Source organism: Perissodus microlepis, chromosome 8 (genome assembly GCF_051167445.1).
Source record: "Perissodus microlepis isolate ML-2025 ecotype Zambia chromosome 8, ASM5116744v1, whole genome shotgun sequence".
In the NCBI taxonomy this organism is placed as follows: domain Eukaryota; kingdom Metazoa; phylum Chordata; class Actinopteri; order Cichliformes; family Cichlidae; genus Perissodus; species Perissodus microlepis.
The window spans coordinates 4,864,110-4,886,350 of NC_140468.1; the positions used below are offsets into that span (position 1 = coordinate 4,864,110).

Here is a 22,241-nt window from a genome sequence, read left to right on the forward strand (position 1 = left end):
TGTGGGCTGAACCCAACATAACAAGAAGGTTGTTATTTCCATCTGCGGTAGTCTATATTTGTTTGGGTTTGTCTCAGCTCCTCTGCCTCGCACTCTTGCAGAGGTTTATAATTTCATCCAATTTGTGGTTTAATCTGATCAATTCAGTTCAACTTTATAGCGCCAAATCACAACAGCACTGCTCTCAAGACACTTTGAGCAGCCAACCTCTTCAACTGAGCCAAGACACGATTCACTTAACCACCCCTCGAATACATCGCGCAGCGATCACAGCAGTGAAACGAGCTGGATTTTGGGAATCCGATGAGTACACCTCAGGAGAAAGACTAAAGTGCATCTGTGACGACAGACGTGACACACTGATTAAATCAGAAGCATGATGCAGGTGGTCCCAAACTGTAGACAGGCTTAAATTCATCAGCTTTAAAAATATTAAAAGGTGAATATGGAATTTATGAGAAATGTACAGTGCCTTTTTCTTCTGAGGGCTTTGGCTGCCAGACTTAGGATCAGTTGATTAGTTTTGTGTTCCATTGTATTATTCTGTTTTTGTTTTTACATGTATGGATTTAATTTCCTGCTAATTTCTTTCCCTTTTTTGTACTACTGGGATTCTTCTGGTGGTCCCCGCTGACGTAGCAGCGTCCATATTATTTGCTTTTTGTAACCACGCACTGAAAATGCTTCCCAGATGTGCTGCTCCTCAGCGAGGAGGAGAGCGGATCGTATTTGTTTGTGCTGAAACTTGAGTCTCTAGTCACAGTAATCATAGTCATAGTGGGTCATTGGCTGTGACACTGTGACAGCATGTAGCTCACTAACTGTAATGTTGTGCTTTTACGTTTAAGCTGAGTAATTTGTCCCCAGATTTGACTCATCGAGAGTTGAGCTGCTTTTTACTGCTTGTCCATTTCTCTAATTGCAGCATCACTGATAAAAGGAAGGAAACGTCCTGACAGGACTTCCCGTACACGTTAGTGTTCTCTCGGTGTTTCTCAGGACTTCATAACAAACAAGCTTAATGCAAACAGTTTGATTGCACTCAGTGCGGTCACCGCTCTGTAATCGTGACTCAATAGAGGTCGGGTATTTTTTTGGTCTGTATCAAAAAAGGGGAAGTTGGTATCATTTGAGATCATTTGACTCAGGTATTCAATAATTTTATCTGAGTCTTTTAAGAGTGAGTCAGTGCAGATTATCATCTTCTTCACTCTTCTTCTCATGACCTGGTTTAAGTGTTTCTGGCTCAGCATCAACTGTTTTAGCACACGTCAGGAAGTGATTTGTCAGAAGTGTTACAAGCACGAAAAGTCATGCCAGGTCACTGCTGTCGGCCTCCGGATAGGCTTAGATTACAATCTTATCTCTGCACACTGAAACGTTTAGGACTAATACGCTGTTATTAGTAATATTCTGTTATTTTACCCCGAGTTTAAAATAGTTATAGCCAGGAAACTTAAACGTGGTTTGGGAGACCACACGGAGGTCACTCTGAAGTCTGTTACCCTAGAAAGTGTTGTGGTTTTGTCCTGCAAAAAGAGCTCAAAGCAGAGTAAACACACAGCTGGCTGCAGGGTTGAGTCGACGCCCGGATCTCTTTGAAGAGAAGGCTTCGTCATCGCGTATCAACTCGTGCAGAATGCGCTCGTTAAGTGGGCAGCAAGCACAGGCGAAACTTTCTGCTGCCAAACAAGCCACGCTCATTGTTAACTGTTGTTTTATTAGCCGTGAATCAGAGTGAATCAGACGAGCTCTCGGAGAGAAACCACCACCAGCACCCGCCCCCTCTACTCAGTCCCACATTCCTCCAGGCTCGACTCCCATGTCTGATTTACAGCGGAGCTTAAAGTCACATTTCCCCCCCTTTTACAGTGAGATTTACACATCTGACATTAAATATTTGTGGGAGTTTGTCTAGCAGAGAGTCATTTTTATGCTTCTCTTGTCTTTGTCCTGCAGTTTGCTGCTTCAGCTACTTTGATACTTTGGACAAAAGCGAAAGGGTTGCCGGTTTGGTATGGAGGTACTGAGGTCAGAGTCCTGACCTCAACCCCATCAAACACCTTTGCCAGAGCCGGTATCACAGAAGAACATCAGTGTTTGATCTCAACAGAATAAACGCCTTCCAGCTCCTTTCATGGCCACTTGAGGCCGACTCCCATGTTAAAATGGTTTAAAGCAGAAATAAGCATGTTTAGGTTAACTTCTATGGATATCTTCCCCTTTCATAACAAAAATACAGAGGGTGAACTGCTCACTTACCCCTCCGTTTTTGTTTTTGAGTCCTGCCCTGCTTGTACGTGTAAACCTGCAATCAGCCAATCACACGCATATCACATGTAGACACGGTCAAGACAACTTGCTGAAGTTCAAACTGAGGATCTGAATGGGGAAGAGTGCTTGCTGCCAAACGTTGTGGCCTAAATATTTCAGAAACTGCTGATCTGCTGCAATTTTCCCACACAACCATCCCAGAGTTTACAGAAATTGGTCTGAAAGTGGAAAATGTCCAGCGTGTGGGAGGCCTATGGGGAGAAAAAGCCTCGCTGATGTCAGAAGCCGGTGGAGAATGGCCAGGCTTCTTCAAGCTGATAGGAAGGAGGCAGAAACTCAAATAACGACTCATTACAGTCAATGTATGCAGAAGAGCATCTCTGAATGCACACATCAGACCTTAAAGCTGATGGGCTACAGCAGCAGGAGACCCCACGAGCATCACTCCTGTCAGCTAAGAGCAGGAAACTGAGGCTACAGTTCCCACAGGCTCACTCTAATGAGACAACAGCATAATATACATTGGATAATGGGATTTCTGTTCAACCCTATATTCAAATGGTAGGGTCAGAAAATAACAGTCTAGCCTTGTATGAACAGTTCAGGATGCTGCTGGTGTAATGGTGAGCGTCATTTAAACCCCTCAGCTTACTGACCGCAGTGTACCCGTCTTCCGATTGCTACTGCAGCATCCTGAACCTCAGATCGTCTCAAACCAGTTTATCGAACGTGACGCTGAGTTCACTGGACTCGAATGGCCTCCAGTCGCCTGATCTCAGTCCAGCAGAGCACCTCCGGGAGGTGATGGAACCCGAGGAAGGCTTCCAAGAATAAGGGCAGCTCAGAAGGGAAGAGGGGGTCCAGCATGGATGTTTGTGTTTTCTGTGCTGCAGTAAGACGTCACTTGAGCCTTTTATTGATTCACTGTGAAAGTTCTTGTTTCTCCGAAGAAAAGTGAGCAGCATTTCAGTTAACAGAAGACATTAAAAAAAAAAAAAGTCTGAATGCCAAACAGGAAACTCAGACGATAAAGTCTGAGTCCTCGCAGCTGCCTCTCAGGCCTGCTTCCTTTAGCCGCTCATTAGAGACCAGTAAAGACACTGTTTGCTGGGGAAGAACAATAGAAGGCTGCTCGGTCAGTTAATAAAATGTTACACAAGGAAAACAAATGTAACAGATGTAATTTCCCTCTCATGTTTTGGACCACACCAATAAATTACACAGTCAGCTGATGCAACATGATCACACTGTTGAAATAAAGTGCACTTTATTCATTGCAACAGAAAGCGCTTCATGGGAATTCAAGTTTTTACATCTGATCATACGCAACTGATTACAAGAAAGAGGACTGTTATCATGTGAAATCATACGCTGTAGTTTTGGATTAATGACTACTTTGCAGTTCAACATATGAAACCTTCACAACTCTTCCTAGAAAAATATCAGTGCAGTTTAAAAGAAAACAAACAAAACAGTAATTTCTCCTCAAGGCTCCATTACATCCACCCATTCCCCACCTCTGTGGGACTGAACGAACAATGGAGCTTAAAAAGGTTTAAAGCTGAACCACAGTAACACACAGAGGCCACGTAACGGACGTACCAGTTTAAGTCTTCAAGTACAGTGCAAAGTAATGTAAAAAAAAAAAAACACTTTGTAGAAGGCACAAAATGGCTGTGAAGGCACTGTAGGGACTGCATGAAAGTCAAAAATCCAAAAAAAGAAGGAAAGAAATTCAGTTTCCCAATGATCTCTCAGTATCATCTGGAACTTTGTTTAATTTAAAAGAAAAGAAAAGGCACAACAATCACAAACCAACAGGTAAAAAACATTTGAGGCTGCGTTTGCGTGCAGCTATTAGTGAAACCTCACCAGTCGCTCTGTTTTTGGTCTCGGCTGTTCATTTGGCTATTTTTACAAGCTGGTCTCCAAAGAAGAATTTAAATAAGAACAATTAAGGATGCAGACGAACGCTGTCTCGTGGTTGGTTAAAAAAGTTTTGAGTCCAGCATTTAAATAAAATAAAGGGTAGCACATCGTTAAAATTTTGAATAACGGCATTACAAAACCACCCGAATCAACATTCACACCACTTAGAAACATGTTGGGATTAGTAACAGGTTTACAGACTGGCTGTTGTCACTCGTAGTTAGATTCTTCAACCTCTTTCTGATATTTTGGAGGTTATTTCGTTTTTCTTTCAGGCTGCTGGACTCAGATTTCCTCCCTAAACCATCATTTTGCTCACCAGGACACAGAAATTACATGACTGGTCAAATTTGATAAAAACCATTTAAAACTTTGCAGACTTTCCCTAAAATATACTTTCAAAAATCTTTTAACTGGAAGTGAAACATTGCCGGCATATTTGCTGCTGAAGAATTCTCCCATACATTTCCTGACTGAGTGTCTCCTAAAATGCCTCCAGCTCTTTTCTCACATGCAGCCTGCTTGAGATGAGTTTTCACTGCTGAATATACTCAGGCTAGTTAGGCTGAGAGCTGCCCGAGCTCCTGCTCATTGTTCTTTTACTGGAGTATCACCTGCAGCTGTTTTCACAATCATTATGAAGTTACAGATTTTTTTGTTTCTTGTTTTTACTGCTGAGTAAGCAACAGGCGTTTGCTGTCTCACACAAATCTCCATCAGGTAAGTAACAGGAAAGTTGATCACTTCTATTTGTTGGTGATCAGGTATTGTATTAGTATACACCATCAGTCAACTGTCTGATTTACTGTGTTACACAGCAGCCCTCTTTGATTCTGCATGGCCACATGGACATGAACCTAACAGGGCGTATTAGGGCCACTAAAATTTGTTGAAAAAAAATGTCAAATTTACAAGAAAAAAAATAGTAATTTGTTTCTATTTCTTGTAAATTTACAAGAAAACGTACCAAATTTATGAGAATACATTTTTAACTTTACAAAAAAGAAAGTCTACAAGCAAATTTGTGCACAAAGACTGGAAAAAAGCGGCAAACTGTCTTATAAATGTTCACCTCAGAAGCTTTTTGAGTTTCCCCAATGCTGTAAAAAATGTTAAAAAGTGCTCTGACATTATGCCTGTGCAATTTTAACAATGCAGGGTGGCCCATGATTTAGAGACCTTTGACATATAATTAGGATTTTCTTTCTTATTATGTTCAGACTAGTTGCTTAGTTTTGCTTTGCTCCTGTTTAATTACGTCCTAAATGAGTCCCAGCAACATTCAGATCTCTTTATATCACAGTGGAGCTGCAAGCTCAGTTCTGTGCAGGTATCAGGACAAGTGACCCTTTGACATGGACACTTTTTCACATTATCTTATAAAAAATACTGATTATAGCTGCTTGTAGAGGCACAGAGTGTGTGAGTGTGCATCCCAAACAAGCTACAAACTGAACACATTACCATTCACGAAAAAGATAACTGCCTAATCATTTTCATCCAGTCCCTTAAACACTCATTAAATAAATACTGTAAAACAATATCTTATAAAAGTGCTTTACACTCGTTACACAGGAGGAAAACTGCAGCAGCAGTTAATTTAAAACGAACCCCACAACCAGAAAAAAACCAAAAAAAAAATCAGACTTTTCCACAGCAGCTGTGCAGCTGTTGGTCTCGTGTCATTAAAGATACTCTCAGCTGGTGGAGCCTCGGTCTGCACAACATCTTTACCAGCTTTGAAGCGTAAACTTTTCCACAGAGCCGAGCGTCGGCGAGTCTCAAACACTGATGCGGCTGCGGGCCACTCACTTTTAAAAAGTAAAACTACACCCTGGATGTCTCTGCTTTGGTACAAGTCGATACTCTTGATGAGGATTTCATGCGAGTTTGTGAACGCGAGGCTTCGCTGGGGGCGGAGGAGGCGCGAAAGGCTTTATTCTGGTTGCCGGCGAAGGGCTGGGCTTGACCGGAGGTACGGGAGGAGGGGTTGGTTTCACTGCTTTGTTCTGAAAAACAAAACAAAAAATGATTTTTAGGTGAATTTATGAAAGCAAATTAGCAACTTCTCCACCTCAACACTGCTTCCTGTCATCGGGGTGGATGCTCATGTTAAACTAAAGTTTCAAATAATGATGGCTCTGCATGATGTCACGGAGATCCCTTATATTGTCACGTACTCCAATTCTCTGTTTTTAAAGAGGCACCCAATCGGTTTGTTTGAGACAGCTGATGAGCTCTAGCTTCACGAAGGCCCAGTGTGACATGCATGAGGATTATTTTGAGTTGTGAATCATGCAAAGCTACTCGAGTAAGTCCAAAAATAAAAAAACGTAGAGCTGGAAAATGAGCATTCAATGTTTGGGCAGACCAGTTGATCCCTATTGATCCCCAGAAGGGAAATGCTTTAAACAGGTAGAAAGCAAAGAAAGAACATCTAAATATGAATGAATCAATGAAAATAAATAAAACATGAGTGACCTTTATATAAAGTCCTGGGGAAAAGTGTTTAAAATTCTCTGCTTTGGCGCTCACCTGTGTTTTATTCAGAGGCGGTAAAGGTTTAGATGGAGGTAGAGGTTTCATCTGTGGTGAAAAGGAAGAAGACGGTTATTTAACTGGGATTTAGAGCAGATGCTGACACTTTACAGGCTCATAATGAACATTAAAGTCCAAGTTTGATCACATGGAAACCAAAAATCAACAATGACATTATTTCATAAAGCCACAGAGCTACACTGATGTTTATCAGTCCTCTGTGACTGGCTGTTCCAGTAAAGTCTGCAAAAATCAACAATCCTAAGCTGTTTTCATTAAACAGCTCAACACTGTAGACTAAACTACGTCCAAAAAAGCTGAGTTTAAAGCTGGGCTCAGTCTACACGATACCAGCAAAGAAACCGCTGACAGTTTCTTCTGATTGGCTGCCCCTCATAAAGATAAGATTGAGTGAGGTAATGAGTCACAAAAAAAAAAAAAATGAAGCCTGAGCTTTTAGCTTGTAACCACGGTGATCTCATTATAATATTACACAGGGCAGAAAGTAAGGAAAAAAGATGGCAGGTCTCCTTTATGCATGTTATTTAACATAGTTTCATTTTTAAGCTTTAATAGACGCTCAAGTTGCTGCGATCTTCATTTTGCATTATGTCTTTAAAAATAAAAGTCTTACCGGCTCAGTTTCCGACGTGACTGACGATGAAGACGGTTTCAGCGGTGGCTGGAAAACAAAAAGCGGTTTGTCAGCATTTCACAGTAAAACGGAGACCTGCGTACACCTGGCTGCTCGGCGTACCTGTGGGGCGGGTCTGCAGGGGGTCACTCGACCCATCAGAGGGGTGCAGGCCTGTTTCGCTGTGGTCTCCATGAAGGTGGGCTGACTGATCTGAGGTCTTTCTTTACCACTTCCTTCTTGGAATGACGGGTTCAGCTTCCCCTCAGCTGAATGCACTTTCCTGTGAAGACAACATTTATTTATTTAGCCGGGAAGAAGAAGGAAAAGATGAAGACTCCAGACCGCAGAGGGGGAAAACTACCTTGTAGCGATGTAGCGCTCCATGTCGTCCTTCTTACAGCACATCAGCCCAGCAATCAGCAGAGTGACAACCAGCAGGATGGAGACTGCTGCGCACACACCGGCTATCAGCCCAACCTGATCTGCAGGCAGAGGAAACGTAAAACTGCACTTAAGTACTGATGCGTCTTTTTTTGCCTTTATGTCTAAGTGCATGTGTGAATTTTACAAGCATGTAAAATTCAAATTTAATTCTGAACAACATTAACACTCTTCCCTCAGTGGAGGCTTTGTTAGGTACACTTTCCTAGCACCAGTTCGGACTCCCTGTTGCCTTCAGAACTGCGTTAGTCCTTCATGGCATAGATTCAACAAGGTGCTGGAAACGTCCCTCAGAGACTTTGGTTCATATTGACTCTCTCTGTAAACTGCTAGCCACAGAGCTCCTGGAGTCATTGAGTCAGATGATGAAATCTGGTCACCTTCTGACCAATAAAACTGGGTCACATTTTCATTTTGTTCAGTTTAACTTTAATTTAAACAAAGGGTCTTAAAGTTCTGCTACAGTTCTCGTTAAAAGCAAAAACCAGACCCGATTTACATTTGTCCGATCTTCCCTTCAAGGTCGGCTCCTTGTGCACTCTGGACCAACTTCTCCAGCTACTTTGGGCTGCTCCCTTCCTCACCAGTGGGTATCTGGTGTGGTTTTACACCGGATGCTGTTCCAGATAGATTCCCAAAGGCATCCGTTTCTGCTCCCGGGGTCAAACCATGGATCTTTCGCTAGTTAGGTGACTGCACCAAACCATTGCACTATGCTGTGTGTCTTTGCCCCGTCTAAGTCCTGATCTCTCCACTTGAACTCGTGCTTTTCTTTGGCTCGTTCAGTAAGTAAATATTTAGTCTGGGTTTCATGTCGGTTGGTTGAATGGTTGAATGAGGATGCAGGAATCCTAATCCCCTCATTTCATTACTGCAGAACTTCATGTTGAACGATCACAGCGACCACACCGACCTTCAGGTTTTGACTTGCTCTCTGAAAACAGCTGTTTGCTCCCAGCTCTCTGATTAACAATGATCCTCGACACGAACAGTTTGTGGCCCAGAGTGAAATCACAAAAGAGCTCCTGAAAGTGGTCGGAGCAGGATTTCCACGGAGCGTTTTACAAACGGCAGCCATGCTGGAAGAAGCGATTGAAGATTATCTAAAAGCTAAATTTAAACCAGTCGCGGTTTTTGCTTTTTCTTTGGCCTCAGGAGCAAAATTTTCTGATCACAGCTTTTAAGTTTAAATTAAATCGTGAGGAAGCTCTTGAACTGTGGCTAAAAACTCAATACGAAGCATCTTTTCCCCGTTTTAACAACTTACCAGCTTCTGATTTTGCAGAATGATTAGACTATCAAATCTGAAAATTTTATTTTCTAAGAGCAACATGAAAATGTTATGTAAAAGGAATTTTCCACACAAACAACAAGAGCAGTGTTCAGAGGAAGTTATGTCATCCTCTTATTTTCTTAATTAGCTTTAGTTTCACTAAATTCTTTGTTTTGTTCAGAGGAAAGTGTGTTTTAGAGTCTCGTCTTCCCCTTTTCTTTGGTACTATGTGGACAGAAAGTTGCACAATCATGAGGTGCTACTCAAGTTCAAGCTTCATGTGCAGAATGTATTTACATTCTGCACATGAAGCAGAGACAACCAAGTCTTCTACAAAAGAGTGTTGAAAGTAAATTAGAGCAAACGGGGTCAGTGCTGGGAGGCTCTCATAATGAATCACTCGTGTTTCTTATTCACTGGAAAAATGATTCAACAAGCAGCTGTGACCTGTTTTCATCTGAGTCTCATTGACCCTGTAGATTACAACAGCAGCTGAACGTCTGTAAACGTCGTGCTTCATAGTTTATCGTGAACTTTAAATGCACCGCAGCGTCTGTACCTTGAGGTAAATCCGCGTACTGGACGTTGCATTTGGGAGGAGCCCAGCCGGGATTACAGTGGCACTCGTTCCTGTGATTACACACCTGCGGATAAAGAGCAGTTAAATGATTAAAAACACGAGTCGTGGAAGTGGAGCTCAAGTTCAATGCGACTGGTTTGGATCGTGTTTGAAAGGCAGTTGCAGTTTTTTATCTGATCGTTTCTTCATTTTATTCAGTCATTGTTTAAAGTCATTTATAGTTTCTTCCCCCGTCATTAGGAGGCTGTTACATTCCTTGAGACTAACTGCATTTGTCCAGTTTTAGTCTGCTGTGATGGCTAAAACAACATAAACAGTGCATTCCTCATCTCTTTTCTCATACCTAGCACCACTTTTAGTTTGACTTATTTGGTAATAACAGCTCTTTCTTTCTCTCTCGCTGCTTTTTCATCTCTTTTTTAATAATTTTTGGCTCTGATGCTGCTATTGTTCCTGCCCCGTCTGCTCTCTGCTGTTTCTCCTACATCCCTCATTAATACATCTAAGTTTATGGCTGCCTGTATGTCGCCTGACAGACTAAACTCAGGGCAAACATGGGGCTCGGGCTCAGTTTAACACCAGATGTTGTTTCAGGTGAGGGGATGAGGTGAAGGTTCATGTTTAATGGTGTGAAGATTACGGTTAAGTCCAGATTAGTTCTCTGATTTTGAACTTACCCCGTTGTTGTTGCACTTCTTTGCACAGTCCTCCCTCTTGCCGTAGGCTGACACATCCACACATCTGTTATTGAGGCAAACCTGAGCACAAACGTTTGATTCTGAGTAAAACGGCCAAAATATTCAAAAGAAAATTAATCGTCCTGCAATGTGTCTCCCTGTGACAGTTTTACCTTATCCGGCGCACATTTGGTGCCACTCGGCACCATGTCCAGGTTTCTCCTCTTATCGTCGTCCACGGCGAGTTTGCACTCTTTGCCGTACATTGTGTTGTAGCTTGCCCGTTTCCCTGTGATAGACTCGCCTCCTTCCTCACAAAACATCGATCCGCACTTAACATCCCTACACAAAACAAAAGCATTAATCCAGAGCTTTGTGGTGCTTCTTCATCACTCTGAATTCAGGGTGAATGACAGATGGTGACACGTACTGTGGAGCACAACGAATGAAGCCGAATTTGTTCTTCCCACAGTTAGCGCCTTCCTCGCCACGCTGGTTCAGGTTGAAACATAAATCTGGTGCCACCTGGGCCCCTGGAAGAAAGCACAGAAGGAAAGCTTCATGTTAATCTGTCATTTATTGTAGGTCTGAGACTCTACATCCTTACGTTTGCTATACTAATGCACCTCCGAGCACATGGGTTCAGCAGCATTTTTAAATTTTAAGCGTCCAGAGATGCCAGAGTGGGATAGATGTCAGAGTTAAATATAACTAAAGTGATGAGGCGCCTTAACTGCACGCTGCTGAACTCAAAAGTACTGATTTAATGTGTTAGTCTTGCCTTTTATCAATGGACTGTATTTACAAACCTCTTATGAGACTTTCTTTGCAGTCGCTTAGGTAACAAAATGTATTAAATATTTATTTGGACAGATTTCTTAAAGTTATTTCCACCACATGACAGTAAAATCTAAATGTTTGTAGACCAATGGCTAAAAGCTCCTTGAGGCTTATCTCATCTACTCAAAAGAGTGCTGATTTATCCCTAAATGAACCAAGAAGTAACCCGGAGGGTGGGGCGGGGGACAAGCTAAGGCCTGCAGTTCCCCTCATGGCCACTTGAGGCTCCAAAAGCCAGTCAGTTCCCAAAGACTTCCCTTGTTAAAATGTCCAACTTTACCGGAGCATTTTTGCATGTTTCGGTGTAACAGCTGCAGGCTGGATGATTATTTTTAAATAACTCATTCATTAGGATGCTGTTAAGCCTCAGAGTCAGCAGTGTGGTGCTTTGGTTCATAGGCAGCCTGTTAGAGCTCACCTACGCTAACCCGAGCCACTGAGCTCAACCTGTTCTCTGTGTCTGTGCTGTTGGAGCCTTTCGGGCCTTTTTTTAATGGAATCACAAGCTGTACAGTTTAAGCGTGCAGCTTGCTAACCACCAGGTGATAACCTCGTGCTCCATCCTCGCGTCTGGATATGGTCAGCGAGGCTTCAAAATGCACAGCCAAAAACCAAAGTCACGTTTTTATATACAAACCCTGAGGTGCACCTTTCTAACTGAGTGTGCAGATATCAGCCAAGAAAGCAAAAGAGCCTCAAACTGGGACTTCCCAAACCAGCAGCTGATGTCTTCGATAGCAGCATGCTGAGCGTACCTGGTCCAAAAAGCCTCCAGCAGTGATGCTCCCGGGTGGGACACTGGCCGTTGTAGCAGTATCCCTGGACAGTGCCGCTGCCCTGGAGCGTTTTGTAGCAGGGCTTGCCGTTCATCTCGAAGCTGTCTTCAGGACAATCCGACGACAGTCCGGTGCAGAACTCGGACAGGTCGCAGGTCCCGGCTGACTGCCTGCATAAGCTCCATGATGACTTCAACTGAACAAAAATAATATTTTAGTGTTTTGACCTTCTGTATGTACCAGATCTGGACAATAATTCGCTTGTAGGTTTTTGTGGCACTGTTCCAGGCCTTGAAACTGTCAGTTGAGGAAGGATGTGGTGAGTTATAAAAAACTGAAACAGCAGGGTGTTATCCTCCCTTTCCTGTTAGTGCTGAACAGCGGGTGTAAGAGTAACCTTACATTTATTAGCCAGAGGCGGGGTGTGTCTTTAGGAAAGGTCCTGAACTTCACAGAGAATGGGGATTGTTATATCCCAACAGCTACAACAGAAAATCGGCATTCATTTCATTTACTGGACAGATTGTCAAAAAATTCTGAAATATTCATAATCCTGGGTATTAATCTTGATTTTAGTGACCCCCTGACTTTCCTGCAATGCAAATTTTCAGTAAAATATCTCAGCAGTTACCAGAAGACGAGCCTCTGATCCTCCTCCAAGGCCTTCATGAAGATATCTTTTGAAATATTTTTGCAAAACATGGCATACTTTGATAGTGGCTGACTTTTTTTTTTTTTTTTTTTTTTATATAGCACATCAATATTTCTCAGTTATATAAAAAAATATTTCAGTATCTACTCAATGTAGATAAGAGGATTAATGTTCCCAGGAGAAAAATCTTACTCATTACAACATCCAAAACCACCTACTGAGAAACTAGCTGCTGGTGTGTGCAATCGTTTTTGTGACACAGTGACGTTAATGACTGTTTTTCCATAAAACGTCCCTGGTGGGAGCCAGCTCAGCTCACCGGGTTGAACAGGTGACTCATACTCTGTAAGGTGTTGCAGAAGCCTGAGTTTGAACCCGCCCTGAGCTGTTTCCTGTGTCCCAGCTGTCCTGTCATAATAAAGGCTTAAAAGAATTGAAGTTTTACTATTTGTCCAGCTTGCACAGCCTGATCTAAAATTCTCTGTAATGCACTGTTTGAGTTATTTATGTGACTGGAAATAAATGCTGTCATTAGAACAATTCGCATACAGTGTCTTAATCCTTTAATTCAGGTGTTTTCAGTCCAGTTGTCACAGTTGTATAAAACCAAGCACCCAGCCATGCAGTCTGCCTCTACATCAGCACAAAAGAGGTGTGCTGGGAGCTTCGTGGGTTTCTGTGGCTGAGCTGCTCCATGCACTGCATGTTTTACCGATTCTGGAAGTTCAAATCATTGACAACTTTCACTACCTCACTAAAGTTGGCAACTATCTGTGACACACAGCAGAGAAGCTGCACATATGGCTCGAATTATCATTATTTATTCTGGTGTGCTTTACAAAATGTGTCATTGCATTAAGCAGAGCTGGAGTTGAGAAACACATAGCAGCTTCGTTCAGAATCCAACTGATGTGTGCAGAGATTAGCAGCACATACACACACACACACACACACACAGCTGTGTGTTGCATTGATATTTGGGATAAACTGTATACATAATGTATAAAAATTCTGGAGAAAGCCCAGGAAATTGCTGAGTGAAAAGCATCGCCCACGGCTTTATTTGGAAATTACTCTGAGGAGAAAAGAGAGTCTGGGGTTTGACGTTTTCAGCCAACACGTCGCTAAATTTGGGACTCGGATGTTTTTGTGAATGTGAGCTCTGTTAGTTATCAAATCACAGACCGGCTTCAGCGCCAGATTCCAAAAATGTGTCAGGGAATAATTTAAAACACATGCTGAATGTATTTTTGTCTCCAAAGAGTTTTAAACTTCATCGAGAACTCGATTAATCACAGCTGGACCTGTGATTAGTATTAATGTCCTCGCAGCACGCTGACGCTCTGAATCTACATTCAAATTTAAGTTGTTTTCTGCACCTTTGTTTAGATGCAACGTGCTTTGGAATGAGGCGTCTTATACTGTGTAGGTACAGATTAATATAAAGCCACTTTAGAAGGGAGCAGAGCAGCTTCAGTACCTGACACTTCTCACAGCACTGTCCGTGAGCACACTGGGATCCTGCAGTCAACCGACAAGTCGAGGCATCGCAGCAGGGATTGTTGCATTCCTGCAAAAAACACAAAGACACACAACGTTTGTTTCTGTGCACACACTTGATCCTCAAACATGGCTGCAGCGATGAAGGCAGTGACCTCACCCAGGAATTCTCCCCCTTCTGATGAGGTGTGAGCACACTAGAAAGCTATTTTAAATTTGAACTCTTTAAGGCTGCAGCTCTGCACACGCTACCTGCCCTAACCTCAGACAGGAAACCACAGCAGCGGGATAAAATGGAAGAACCTAAATAGCATCTCCCTTCAGCAAAGGACATATTTAAACGTAGCTGGGGTTACCTCCACCGTGCCACAGTCGCACTCTTCTCCGGGGTCCACCATGGCGTTGCCGCAGCGGGAGCCCACGGCGATGATCCTGGAGGAGGTGGGCTTTTGCAGGCAGCTGGGCTGAGCTCGCTCCAGGAATTCAGCGAGCTGAGAAAGACTGCAGCTGCTGAACAACTCCGGGAACATTTGATTTCCTGCCCTGTGGGAGGAACAAGGAGATCTGGGCTCAGCTTAAGGTTCAGCGCACCCCTGCTCTGATTTTAACGGTTTACAAATGGGAAAATGTTTACAGATGCAAAAAAATTCTACATCTGTTCTGGGCTGCATTTTTACCTGAGCTTTTCTGCCATGACACAATCCTTCCCGCTGGAAGTGGAACCGCACGTGCAGTCTGGAGCGTCGTGGGAAAGGCCAAAGTTATGTCCCATCTCATGGGCGATAGTGGAGGCGAGGCCTATAGGGTTTTCGTTGTGATCCTGAAGGAGAAAAATGAATCAGTATCACCTCCATCGTCCATCCTGATGAACGAGAGTCAAACGCCATTACTCCCACCTGATTCACGCCTCCCGAGTTTCCGGTGCACATGGCGAACTTATTTGCCAGTCCGACTGTTTCTCCGTCAAAATCTCTCCAGCTGTTAAAGACAAAAACGCACCGTCAGGTCAAGCCGGCGGCATCACTGCGGTTAAAACATCTGCACAAATGTCGATCCTCACGTCACAAACTGGGCGTTGTCGTGCTTCACCCTCAGCAGGAGGTCGTCCTGACGCCACGCCAGGAACTTGTCCAGCGTGGCTTCTGAACTGTGGCTGACGTCGATGAGGTCTTTGTTCGACCAAATCTCCAACCCCACCAGCAGGACGCGGATGTTCAGACGCCGATACAGCTGCGGGCGGAGGAGGAGACCGTCAGGAACAGATGTGCTAAGACACGTCAAACATCTTAAACAGCTGGACGCAAACTCACCTTATCGATGTGATTCACGACTCCGAGGATACGGGATTCAGTATTGCTTCCATATTTTTTATACTGCAGGAGAAAAGGAGGCGAATGTGTCAGATTTACTCAGCGATGAGGGTGAAGTTTTATTTAAAGTGCGACGTTATTACCTCAGCGTTGTCCACCACAACATACAGCTCGACAAACCTCTGAGGACCCGGCGTGGGATTCGATTTCTGAAAGGAAACACAAAAAAAACCCTGAAATACACGCCAACATGACACATCAACCTCATTATTTATTGATTATTTACTCACTTGTGTGCTTTTACTACACATCTACACACATTAAAATGGAACAAGGGGACAATAAAAGAGGACCACTCCTCTGCAAATAAAAATGTGAGCGAATGAATTCAAGTCCTGCATTCCAAATATATTTACACAGAGGTTCTAACTGACTTCATCGGCGTGACCCCTTCTATTTGGAGAAATCTCACTATTAATGGTGTTTCTGCTACCCGGTGGAGCTCAGGCAGAGCTGAGCTGCTAGCTGACGGTGCAGAGACGGACCGTGTTTCCTTATCCGCAGAGCAGACTTTAAAGTAGGGTTTGCAAAGCTCTGTAGGAGATAAGATCCTCGAGATGGGATGAACACACAGGATGAACATGTGTGTTCATCTGTTCTCGATATCAGGAGACGTCTGAACAATCATTTCTGTCCCAAGACAAACCCTGACTCATCGTATGTAACAGAACAGTGGCTGGAATTCACAAACACGCACACAAAAATCAAACTAAGGAAAGGTCCCAGCTGACCTCCTCGGGGTCAGCCAAGTTTCGATTTTACAGCCACTCTGAACATCAGTATCATTCATGGGATGGATGTTTGATCTGCTTTCTGATAATTCACTGAGGAAAACTTGCCTATCTTCTAGCTGCGATTCCTTCAGTGTTATAAAAATTTTTGTATTATATGAAGGTGAAAGAAAACTACACTGGCACTAGAGCATACCCATGATCTGGACCTGAAGAGTCCAGCAACCTGAGGGCCCTGGTCCTGGTCATAGAGAAGGGTGGTGTTGGATGAAGAGCCACAGCTGGGCCTGCCGCTGATTTTCAGGTGCTCCTGTCTGTAAACGGCATGATCGCCATCGTCCGTCTGCCCCAGAGGCTCGATCAGGTAAACCTGCTGCCGCGCTCTCAGGAAGCCACTGCACATCGACATTAATGAAATAACTTTATCCGTCTGCCAAGAACAGAAGAGATGTGACTTTGATCCTTATAAAAACATAAAAGCTTTCAAACAGACGTAATGGGTTGTTAAGGGGCATTAAGGGTGAAACGGCCGTAGCCGGGCACAGAGCAGCAATGCAACGAGCAGAAAAACAACCAGGTTGCTAAATATGAAGCAAGGCGTTTCTCAAGAACCTGAGAAACTTTCTCTACAGATGATGTAAGTGATAAAACAGGAAGTCCTATGTTGTAAAAATATCTATCGCTGCTCTCTTACCTCATGCCAGAACAAATCCCCACGCTCACCGAGGAGTCGTCCACGCCTTCGATGTGACCGTGATAGTAGCAATGATCCTAAAAACACGGATCGGTCAGTGAGGCCGGCTGGTACAGACATCGCTCATGCAGAGATTCTTTGTTTTTGCTTCCATAAAATCACAATTAGAAGTCTAAAATGTTAGATTTTTATCATTTCTGGGGCTATAAAAAGTTTTTTGAAACAGCTCCTTCTCCTCTAAAACAGGACTCGAGGCTATTTAACATAAATAACTCAACTGTTGCAAAAAGTGAAAAACATATCATTTGAGATTGAACAAACAAGATTTTACTTAATCATTTAAATAAAGTTAAAACGCACTTGTTTTGGTGATGTTGTCACCCGTTTGCCATCTTCAGTATAGCGTGTTTCAGTGTAGTCTCTCCCAATAAGGTTCCTATAAAATTGAAATTCATTTTCATGTATTTATATATAATAACATATATATAATATTTGCATTTGCTGAGCAGAAATGAAACTCACCTGTTTTTTTCCAGAAGAATTGTGTGATTTCTCCCTTCGATGGCCAACTCGTACCGAACTGTATCAGGATAAAGCTGCAGAGAAACGTGCACAAGTCACAGGGCGGCGTTTAACCTCCTGAACATCTTTCACTTGTGGGAAAAAAGGCAAGGAAGGAAAATACCTGTGCAGGTAAAAGTCCTGCACCCAAACATGTGCTTCTGATTTATGATAACACATAGTTTGCACATTTTTAATCTGCAAAGCAGATAGTGAAACTGCACTGATAAATTAGCTGTTATTAGGAAAAGATTGAAATGCTGAGAACACAGAGAAGGTTGGTTTTTCAGTCCTGGGTGTCGCTAATCTCATCCAAAATGACTTAAAAACACAAAATTAAAGGATACTCACAATATGCATTAACACAATAAAGATCAGCTTCATGTCAGAGAACTATTGGAAGAATATTCCTATCTGACATGGAAAACCAGCACAACGATACTCAGTAACGTATGCAGATTCCACTATTTTTAATAATGAATCACATGAGAAATATTTTAGAGAGAGCACCGGTGATGTGCAGCTGAGGCGTCAGTACCTGCGGGTGGTCCTGAAGGCTCCTCCTGTGTCTCTCCTGGAGTCTCTGAGGTCGGACCACCTCGTAACGCTCCACGTGAGACAACGTCCCCGAGCTGTGCACGATACAAACTACACACCACAAACACTGAGTCACTGTCTGTATATGATCATGAAGAAGTAGTGCAGATGCCAAAGCAAATTTAGGCAAATTCAGCCCAAAAACAGACTGTCTGATGTAAAAAGAAGCATTCAAGAATACAGAGTCTGCAGACATCTGCTCACATCTGATTGCATCAGTGCATGCATCTAGGTTTCACTCATTTGAGCTCTGTGGGAGTCACCCCATAACAAAATCTAGAGCATACAGGAGAAGACAATCATGGTGGCGGAAATGTTCTGGCGTCGGGTTGCTTTGCAGCTTTTAGTAAAATCTGCAACAGTGCTTATATTTAATATGAGGCCATCTGTCCAAAAGTTGGAAATGACCCAGAAATGGACCCTTTAAATATTGCCTAACGTGCCCTTTTTTAAAGTTTTCTCCAGTGAATATTCTGAAAACAGATCAAACATCCAGGTTTCTGTTTAGTGAAACTATGACTTTGGCTTCAGATTGTGACACTTGGACTGGGTGTAAAATTTATTTCAGAATCAGAATACTTTATTGATCCCTAGGGGAAATTATTTTGGTTACAGTGCTCCAGTATAAACAGTAACATAGACAGACAACACACTAAGTAAGAAATAGACACAATGTATATAATATATACATGACTTATATACATATAAGTCACTTATTGATAAATAGCTGAATAAGAAGAAGAGCGTGTGCAAAAAGGGTGTAGCTATTGCAGTACAGTGTGTTAAGTGGATGAGTTGCACTTCTTCCAAATCAGAAATTTTTGATTTGACTGTTTTGTTTTGTTTTGTTTTTTGTTTGTTTTTTTATGTAATTACACATACATGTGTAACTGGGGGCCAGACCTGATTGGTCTTTAAAAGTGTGTAAACTGCAGTGAGATCATTAAAAGCTGATGTTGTGATGCCAGCTTTACTGCAAAAGAGTGAAAAAGTATAGAAAGCCAAAATAGTTTCTAGATCTAGACAAGCTGTTTGAATCCTAAAAACAAAAAAATGCCACTGCTGTGACAGAAACTGTTGCATTAAATGTGGCATCCCTCAAGGATCGATTTTAGATCCTCTTCTATTGTTGTCTTTGCATTTCAGAAGCACAATATTTACATTTAGTATCATCTACCTGCCTCACCTCACAGCGACTGATGACAAAAAAACTTTTCTCAACTAAAAATTAAGCAAAACTGAAGTTATTTTATTTCCTTTATTTGACTTAATTTCCAGGTCCTACGTATTTATATTTTTGGCTTAATAATTTTTTTAAAATCTTATTTTATTTAATGATCATATTTTAAGAATTATTTCGATTTTTTTTTGTGCTGATTTTTATCATGTTCTTCTGTGTGTTTTATTTTGAAGACCTCCCGGTATTTTAAACTGACTTCACTTGCTCTTTTTAAAATGCATTTTTTCTTATGCCAGGATAATTATGTGATTTTTATAAAATTTCATATAAAATAATAATAATAATTTAACTAGAAATAATATCCCCTGTTGAACATTTTTAGAATATACTTGTTTTTACACTTAAAGAAAGGGAAACATTAGCGAGGGTTTTTTTTATTAATGCAGTTGTTTTACTAAACCTGCCTCAGCTTGATCAAATAGTTTTTCTTGGTCATGACTTTCTTACTAATAGATTTTAAATCTCAAATGTCCTTTTTCTTCTTAAATAAAGGGTAAACATATCTAAGACCACACGTGTCTACCTATCCATCACCTCAGATGATCTAATTGTTTCATGTTTCCTCCTCTGTGCTGCTGAGAAGTTAGATTTATAATCAAATACTGTATTTTAAAAGCACATCAGATCTTTTAAGAGCGTTAATATTTATTAGTAAAGCAAAATAACTTGTAAATAAAACAGTAAATTGGTTAAAGATGAATTATAGAAAAAAACAACATTTGCGTAAATAAAGAGGGAAATACTGTTATAAACTGAACCATATGTTTTCTTTTCAAAACTACAGGGACTTTAAACCCTTTTTAAACCACATAAACTTCTGCTCCCCTATTAATAGTTCGAAGCTTCTCTGCCAGACTTCATTCACTTTTCTGCTGATTTAGCGGCAGCCTGTTGCTCTTCGTGAAACTTTGTTGGAGTTAAAAGTCTTACCGCATGTGAGCCACAGTAAGAACAAGTCCTCTCCCATCGTGATGCGCTCTGCTCGGGCCCAGCCGATCACCTCCCGTTGCTCCGTCGTGAATCAGCCGCTTCCAGGCAGCGACTCCCCCGAGCTTCGTTCTTATCTCCGCCCCGCAGACTTACCGGATACTCAGCGTTAAGCCAACTGTGGTTACACTTCCGGTGTAATAAAGCTTTAAAAAATAAAGTCAAATTTTATTTATGTGTCGCCAAATCACACAGTTGCCTCAGGTGGCTTTAAGGTGTAAGGTAAGAAATCCCCAGACAACTCCCTATGAGCAAGCACAGTGGGAACACCCAAAATATGTGTAAATGTAGAAATCATACATTGTACTGTAGTATGACACGTGGGAGTCATGTATACCTGGAAACAACACCTTAAGATTTAAACTAAAAATGTTAATCTTATTATCATAAAAACGATGAGACCTTTAAGCTATGATAAATAACTTGGGTCAGCATAAACAGAATAATCAAAGCTTTTCAAAAAGTTCAGACACCAGTGAATTGAGATTATTTCCCTTACAGTCATTTCTGTCGACCCCCAATATGGAAAATTCTCTACATTTACAGTATATTCTCTGTATTCACAGACATTTCTGTTAATCCCCATGCAGTTAGAACTGTTTTAAAAGTATAATATCTCTATATATCTCTATCTATATATCTCATATATATATATCTCGTTGAGTGCGAGAGGAACTGACCTGAGAAACAGGATCATGGCCAAGCTTGAAACCTGGATCCCCCGTAGCCGGTTACCAAGATTACGTGAAGTACCCTCAGAAGGTCTGCTAGATGATGTTAATGCAGCACTACGGACAATACCTACAACCACGATTACCGACACTAACAATACAATACGGCAGCAGTGATCAGTGAGATGCTTGGCTACAAGTTGAACAGCCACAAGGGGCAGTACCCTCCATGGAGAAGGAGGCTAGAGAGCAAGATCAAAGCAGCACGGAGGGAGCTTAGCCAACTAACGGAGTTGCAGAAAGGTGCGGCAAAGAAGGTGCATAAGAAATACAGCAAACTGTCCATACCTGAGGCCTTGGAAACTGCCAAGCAAAGACTCACAGCCTTGGCCAGCCGCTTGAGGAGGTACACCAGAGAGATAGAAGGCAGGAGAATAAACCAGCTGTTCTCCACAGAACCAGCAAAGGTGTACTCTCAGTGGCAAGGGAACAATAAGAGAACAGCACCACCAAGGCTGGAGACGGAGCAATACTGGAAGAGCATATGGGAGAAGGACGCAACCCATAACGGCAATGCTCAGTGGCTAGTGGATCTGAGGGCAGACCATAGCGACCTCCCTGAACAGGGACCAGTAACCATCACAGTGGCAGATATCCAAGAAAGGGTCTCCAGTATGAAGAGTTGGACAGCACCAGGGCCCGACATGGTTCACGCCTACTGGCTGAAGAAGCTGACTGCACTCCACGAGCGTCTGGCAGCACAAATGAACCAGCTGCTAGTTAACGAGAGACACCCGGAATGGCTAACCGAAGGTCGAACGGTCGAACGGCACAGAAAGGGATTGGCAAGAATACCAGAGGTGCAAAACACCAGCTACTGGTAGACAGAACAGTCAGCCGAGACTGCAAGACCAGACTGACCAACCTGTGCACTGCCTGGATTGATTACAAGAAGGCCTGTGACTCAATGCCCCACAGCTGGATCCTGGAATGCTTAGAATTGTACAAGATCAACAGGACCCTAAGAGCCTTCATCAGGAACTCAATGGGGATGTGGCGTACAACACTAGAGGCCAACTCCAAGCCCATAGCACAAGTCACCATCAAGTGCGGGATCTACCAAGGAGATGCTCTGTCCCCACTGCTGTTCTGCATAGGCCTGAACCCCCTCAGTGAGATCATTAACAAGACTGGCTACGGATACCGACTACGGAACGGAGCAGTTGTCAGCCACCTCCTGTACATGGATGACATCAAGCTGTATGCCAAGAGT

General features: G+C 42.5%; 1 protein-coding gene across 2 annotated transcripts; it reads right to left on the minus strand.

Annotated features, from left to right (window-relative positions):
• Positions 1 to 3,519: 3,519 nt before the first annotated feature.
• On the minus strand, positions 3,520 to 21,463 carry adam8b (ADAM metallopeptidase domain 8b). Of its 2 annotated transcripts, XM_084937111.1 has the most exons (23): positions 20,241 to 21,463; positions 18,012 to 18,121; positions 17,435 to 17,508; positions 17,273 to 17,348; positions 16,913 to 16,989; positions 16,415 to 16,613; positions 15,571 to 15,636; positions 15,428 to 15,490; positions 15,178 to 15,347; positions 15,014 to 15,095; positions 14,795 to 14,937; positions 14,474 to 14,660; positions 14,098 to 14,187; positions 11,945 to 12,161; positions 10,780 to 10,882; positions 10,523 to 10,691; positions 10,350 to 10,430; positions 9,652 to 9,736; positions 7,740 to 7,860; positions 7,499 to 7,658; positions 7,376 to 7,423; positions 6,739 to 6,789; positions 3,520 to 6,212 (listed from the first exon to the last, which is right to left on the minus strand). In XM_084937111.1, the coding sequence occupies exons 1-23, from the start codon at positions 20,275 to 20,277 to the stop codon at positions 6,084 to 6,086; spliced, it is 2,538 nt and encodes an 845-aa protein (XP_084793237.1). In that variant the 5' UTR covers positions 20,278 to 21,463; the 3' UTR covers positions 3,520 to 6,083. The 2 variants fall into 2 exon arrangements, with proteins under 2 accessions (XP_084793237.1, XP_084793236.1); XM_084937110.1 differs by having other exon boundaries at positions 18,012 to 20,914.
• Positions 21,464 to 22,241: the final 778 nt, after the last annotated feature.

What these genes read in the sequence shown, in the direction of transcription:
- adam8b (XM_084937110.1), bottom strand. Translation starts at nt 18,266, where the DNA reads ATGTCTGCAGACTCTGTATTCTTGAATGCTTCTTTTTACATCAGACAG. An exon ending in ATTCTTCTGGAAAAAAACAG is followed by an intron (nt 17,349 to 17,434) that starts GTGAGTTTCATT and finishes TCAATTTTATAG; the next exon opens with GAACCTTATTGGGAGAGACT. An exon ending in TCACGTCGGAAACTGAGCCG is followed by an intron (nt 6,790 to 7,375) that starts GTAAGACTTTTA and finishes TTTTCACCACAG; the next exon opens with ATGAAACCTCTACCTCCATC.